This window comes from Drosophila teissieri, unplaced genomic scaffold (assembly GCF_016746235.2).
Source record: "Drosophila teissieri strain GT53w unplaced genomic scaffold, Prin_Dtei_1.1 Segkk118_quiver_pilon_scaf, whole genome shotgun sequence".
Classification (NCBI taxonomy): domain Eukaryota; kingdom Metazoa; phylum Arthropoda; class Insecta; order Diptera; family Drosophilidae; genus Drosophila; species Drosophila teissieri.
In genome coordinates, this window is record NW_025224987.1 from 441,245 (window position 1) to 447,644 (window position 6,400).

Consider the following 6,400-nt stretch of genomic DNA (forward strand, 5'->3'; position numbering starts at 1 on the left):
CCCTCACACCAGGCCATTTCCTTATTGGAGGGCCGTTGCTTTCCACGGCGGAACCCGAGATAAAGGGCGAAGCCAAGTCGATAATAAATCGATGGCAACACCTCAAGGCACAACATCAGCAGTTTAGTGCACGGTGGAAAGAGGAGTATCTTAAAGAACTCCATAAACGTAACCAATGGCAATTTCCGACCAGGAACCTCCAAGCCGACGATATGGTAGTTGTCAAGGAGGACAATCTACCACCGAACGAATGGCGGCTCGGCAGAATCGTTTCTGCCTTTCCAGGAGCCGACGACCGCATTCGAGTCGTTGAGATCCGTACGTCTCGCGGCACCATAAAACGCCCTGTCCACAAAGTTATTCTTCTACCGATGGAGGACAAAGAGTCCTCCGTTCCTAGGGATTAGGGCACTTCCCCCATTCCGGGGCCCAGATAGTAGTCGGCTCATACTAAGCTTTTTATTTTATTGGCAGACTTACTACTCACTTCCTAAAAATAATGGCTCCTCGTCCTCGTGCCACCCAGTCGTTGGAGAGCAGACGTACTCGAGGTATTAAATCCTACCGCTGCCGAGTCTGCTCTGGAATCCATCCTCTTCGGAAGTGCAAGAGGTTCCACAAACTGAGCGCTGAAAAGCGCCTTCGGGCAGTACTTATTAATAAGTACAGAAGGGCCTCTCGCAAGCCTTTAAATTCAAAGTCATCTATAGAGCGGGTAAGGAAAATATTTCAGATGCCCTGTCCCGACTATGCGATTTTCCATCAACAAATTCTAGCTGGCGCCAAACCGAATTTAACCTATTTCGGGTTGTCGAATACACAGTCCCAACATCATTAACTATTTCGGAAATCGCACAAGAGAGCGCAGCCGATGAGGAAATCGTGGACGCGATGACTTTTTTGGATTCTAACGTGTGGGATACTGGTACATCAAACAGTTTCTACCCATTTCGTTTTGAGCTTTCAATGCTCGGGAAAATTTTGTTGAGAGGCACACGGTTAATTTTCCGAAAGGACTACGAAAAAGAGTTCTAGAATTGGCTCATGAAGGACACCCTGGCGAGTCGGCCATGAAGCGACGACTGAGAGTTAAGGTGTGGTAGCCGCATATCGATCGAGATGCTGAAAACTTTGTAAAAACATGCGAAGATTGCATGCTTGTTTCTCAACCACCACGTCCAGCTCCGATGCAAAGAGCAGTTTTTCCGACGAGCCCATGGAGTTCCATAGCTAGTGATCTACTAGGTCCACTTCCCAACGGAAAATACGTTCTCGTGTTTATCGACTATTTTTCCAGGTACATGGAACTAAAATTCCTACAGTCCATATCGTCCGAGTCAATTATCGGGGCCATGAAAGAAATATTTTGCCGACTGGGTTTTCCAAAGTATCTAAGGACAGATAACGGAAGACAATATATTAGTTCGGTTTTCGAACAGTACTGCAACACGAATGGCATTACACTTATAAGGACCCCTCCATATTGGCCTCAAGCGAACGGCGAGGTCGAAAATATGAATCGATCATTAGTAAAGATTGCACATCTGAATAAGGAAAAATTTCAACAAAAGATTCAGGATTTCATGCTAATGCATAATGTCACCCCACATAGCACAACAGGGACCTCTCCTTCAGAACTTATGTTCAATCGTATGATTCGAGACAAAATTCCTAACATCCAAGACATCTTGGGCGAAGTCCACGATTCAAGAGAAATAGATAATGATTGTATGCAAAAACATAAGGGAAAAGTAGATGCAGAAAAAAGAAGAGGGGTGAAAGAGGTAGATATTGAAGTTTGCGATCAGGTGTTAATGAAGAATGTTGTTTTTCCAAACAAGTTAACACCCAACTATGACACAACCACATATGAAGTTTTAGAGCGTAAGGGTAATATTGTTAAGATTTCAGGTGGGGGAAAGACAATCATCAGAGATGCTAGCCATCTTAAAAAGATTCCGGACGCCAGGAAACGTATCGACCTTCTGGACTTACCGCCAACAGGCACGGAAGTAGAGGTTCCACCTCAACACCTTATGGCTGACACCTCACCACAAGTTGGCACATCATCTGGACCTGGGTTGAAGCTCAAGCTGGTAAACAAAAGAGGGATGTGGGAGCCCGTGCGAGAGAGCGGCCAGCCAAGCAGTGAGAGAGACCATTGCTCTCTCAGGAAAGCCGATGATGAGTAGTATGAACTTGATCACCGGCAGATACGGACGCGTATTATTGTGTTCGAAAATAAGTGAATAAACAAGCAGTTACATATACAGTTCTACTGAAGTGAAATTGGTTTTATTAATGCGGGTTGTTACAGATGGTCAAAACCAAGTCTTCCGGTATCAGCAACGCCACCGTTCTCTTGGGTTTTAATATCTCTTTAAGTTTTCGTCCAATTGTTTCTTCGTCGAAATTATTTTCTGTCCAAATTATCCTCAACTTATTCCTGAATGGAATACCTTCACTACCTTGGACATTCGCCCCTTTCTCTATTATCTCTTTGTTCATAAATAAACCGGCCAGTGTTACTGTTTAGTTTGATTTATTGGTTAATTTCAGACACTTCATATTAATTAGTTCGACACCGATGCGTACGTTTTCTTGCAGATCAAAAATGTGACTAACTTAAGCTTTGGCTGTACTCACGCCATACGATTAAACTAGCATAAGACGTAAACAAGTTACAGTTAGAAGGGAGTTAGAAGTTTGGAAAAGTACTGGGCAAGCTCGCGGACAATTACAGCGGTGCGATGCTTACATTGATTCCGCTGATAAGCTCCGCTGAAGCTGCAGACAAATGATAATGTAAACAAAGATAAAGGGTGACTTGTTCGCGCATACAGGGTGTCTCGTTCCCAAACATACCGGCCCCCCTGAACGGTTGTTAAGCAGAGAGGCAGTACAGCGATTTTGGCAATTGGGCGTTTGTATAATCCGTGAGCAGTCTTCACTGTAACGACTCGGACCTTGTCGTCGATTCCTGCGTGCACTGCGGTGATGCGGCCAAGAATCCATATAGAGGGCGGTGGATTGGGCTCCTTGAGTACTACCAGTGTGTCGATCTTCAGATTCTCGGTTTCCAGATGCCACTTTGTCCGCTCATGAAGAGATGTCAGGTATTCCATATGCCACCTTTTCCAAAAGCCTTGAACCATGGCTTGCAGCTGATTCCACCTCTCCAATCGATTGACTTGCATTCCTCATCTTTGGCTTGTTGAATGGCCAGACGTCTCATGTCATCCAAAGTTTGCTTGCCTCCATGAAATGTAGTTCCGTTGTCCGAATACAGGTCAGTAGGCTTCGCTCGGCGGGCAATGAATCGTTGAAAGGCTGCGATGAAAGCCTGTGTAGTTAGCTCACTAACAACCTCGATGTAAAGTACCTATGTAGTGAGGCACACGAAAATAGAAAACCATGCCTTTCCGATGCGTGGAGTTCTTCCTTTTGATTCCTTGATTGCGATCGGTCCAGCGTAGTCCAGCCCTGTGTGTTGAAAGCAGCGGCTAGCTTGAACTCGAGGAATTGGTAGCTCTCCCATGATCTGGTTGCTTGTGCCCTTTCGTTGAAGAAAACAGGATTTGCATTGGAAGACTGCCTTTCTGACGAGATTGCGGGCTCCCAGAATCCAGTACTGCTGACGAAGATTGGTGAACGTTGCATCAACTCCAGTGTGCAGATAGGAGACATGAAAATGTCGAACCAGCAGTCCAGCTAGTGGTGTATCTTTAGGTATCAGAATCGGGTGCTTGGCGTTGTAGTTGAGTGTAGATTGCTCGATTCTCCCACCGACTCGCATTACTCCATAATCATCCAGAAACGGAGAAAACCGGATAAGATGCGATTTGGCGTTAAGCTGGCGTCGACTCTCTAGCTGCGCATATTCTCTGGCAAAGGATTTTTGTTGCACATGTCGAATAAGTCGGCGCTGTGCGTCCAGCAACTCTTCAGACGTAAGGAATGGTGCCGAATTCCTATGATGAGATCGAAGAGTGTGAATAAAGCGATGACAGTAGCTAGATACCCTTATAAGACGCGTCCAGGTTGAGAATTTGTGGATGAGTAACTCGTGTATACTTTCATCAGGAAAGTTATGTAGAGTCGTGGGCTTTATGGCTCGTTCTTCGGTGTTGACATCGAAACTTGAAGATACGCTGAACTTGCTTGTAGAAGGTGGCCACTCAGAGGTGGGTGTGGCCAGCCAGGACGGACCTTTTCACCACAGTCGATGCTCCAGAAGCTTTGACGGATGAAGTCCTCGGGAAGCACAATCAGCAGGATTGTCTTCCGTGCGAACATGGTTCCAGCAGCTACGGGGAAAGTCGCTCAATATCTCAGAAGTTCGGTTGCAGACGTAGGTGTTCCACCGTCGAGGGGGAGCTGAAAGCCAGTGTAGCACAATTTCTGAATCTGTCCAGCAGCTCGTGCTGAAAAGAGGAATTGTTAGTGATGTTTCGACAATAGCGTTTAGCTCCAAATGTGGAATTGATACGGGCTTGATCGGGGCCACCCGTGTTTTGGCGGCAACCAGAGTTACTTGAAAGCTGCATCCAACTGCAACTCGAGCGTAAACTAGCGCACCGTAGGCGTGCGAGGATGCGTCGGCGAATCCGTGTAGTTGAACATCTCGAAATGGTGACGCAATATACCGTGGTACTTGGCATTGCGTAAGTGCTGGCAAATCCTCTACTAAGGCTCTCCAGCGCGTACGTAGACTTTCAGGAATGGGGTCGTCCCACTGCAGGACACTTGTCCAGCTTTCTTGGAAGATTAGCTTGAGTAGAACTGTGACCGGCGCTACCAGTCCAAGCGGATCATAAATTCTTGATAGCTGAGACAAGAGTTCTCTTTTCGTCGGAGAAATGGTCGCATCGCTTCGCATCCCTTTAGGTTGAGATACAGAACGTCCTTCCCAGGGTTCCATTGGATACCAAGAACTTTGACAGGTGAATCCGCAGCTGATTTGTTGAGGAGCTGGTTAGGTTCAAAACATCTATCTTCCTCTGGTAATGATTTCAGAAGACGCCAACTATTAGAACTCCATTTGCGTAGCTTGAATTTTCCTTATCCAAGAGGGCTATAAGCTCGTCCATGAGAATCATAAGCTCCTCGAATGTGTTGGCGCCTGTAGGGATATCGTCCACATAGGCATCGTGCAGAAGAGCGTGAGCTGCTGCAGGGTATTCATGGTCATGATCGTCGGCAAGTTGCTTTAGAACTCGAACAGCCAGAAATGGTGACGGTGCCAATCCGTAGGTAACCGTCAACAGGCGAAAATGAAGCAGAGGTTCATTCTCAGTCTTGCGCCAAACAATGCGCTGAAAATTGGTGTGTGGCTTACAGATTTTAATGCCTCGAAACATCTTTTCGACATCTGCGCATAAAACATATTGGTGCTGCCGGAAGCGTAGACAAACGCCAAGAATATCGCGTTGAATCGGTGGACCAATATGTAGTCTGTCATTGAGCGATACTCCAGAGCTGTCCTTTCCTGATCCATCAAAAACTACACGACATTTGGTAGTCAGACTGTCCAGTTTGATGACAGCGTGTTGAGGCAAATAGAAGCAGGTGTCTGGGGACTCCTCAACCTGAGCCGAGGTCAGTTGTTCCATATGTCCACGTTGCAAGTAGTCGTCCAGGAAAGCTTTGTACTGCTGCTTCAATTCTGGATACCGACGAAATTTGCGTTCCAGCGAGAAGAAGCGATTGATAGCCTGTGGCAAGGTCGAATCAATAGGCGGTGCCTTCTCTTTGAAGGGATACTCGACGACGTACACCCCATCCGTCGAGCGCTTGTGTGTGGCAGCAAAATGACGCTCTGTGGGATCGCTGGCGTCCAGGAGAGCCTGGTTAGGCTGAATGCTGTCCATCTCCATGAATGAACGAACCATCGTGTCTAGGTCCGCGTGATGAGTAACCGCAGAAGTAGGGTGATCATCGAATGCAGAGTAAGAGCCTGCAAGAATCCAACCAAATACAGTATTGAGAGCGATAGGAAAGTCGTTACCAAAGTGTTTCCGATCTCCTGTGTATAGAGACCAAAGTTGATCCGATCCAACAATGACATCGATTGCTCCAGGTGTGCAGAACGTTGGGTCTGCCAAAGTAAGCTCGCAGACTTGCCTCCACGTAGAGGATGAGGTGTCAATAACTTGGGCAGGAAGTGATGACGTCAGCGAGTTGTCCTCGGGTAACGCCCGCGCTGTTGGCGGCGAGACCGAGAATAGAAATCCGTGCGTGCGTTCGACGCACGCCTATTCGCTGAAAAAATGATTCCGATGCCAAGGTTATTGTAGATCCAGTGTCCAGGAGCAGCCTGCAGGTTGTAGTGTTTCCCCAGGCGTCGATGACGTCAGCAAGGATGGTTGGCAACAGAGTCTGAGAACCAGGCGCCGGAATA

At 47.0% G+C, this 6,400-nt stretch overlaps 1 protein-coding gene across 1 annotated transcript; it reads right to left on the reverse strand.

Annotated features, from left to right (window-relative positions):
* Positions 1 to 3,112: 3,112 nt before the first annotated feature.
* On the reverse strand, positions 3,113 to 4,879 carry LOC122625504. The gene is made up of 3 exons (XM_043805598.1): positions 4,218 to 4,879; positions 3,605 to 3,971; positions 3,113 to 3,382 (listed from the first exon to the last, which is right to left on the reverse strand). The coding sequence occupies exons 1-3, from the start codon at positions 4,877 to 4,879 to the stop codon at positions 3,113 to 3,115; spliced, it is 1,299 nt and encodes a 432-aa protein (XP_043661533.1).
* Positions 4,880 to 6,400: the final 1,521 nt, after the last annotated feature.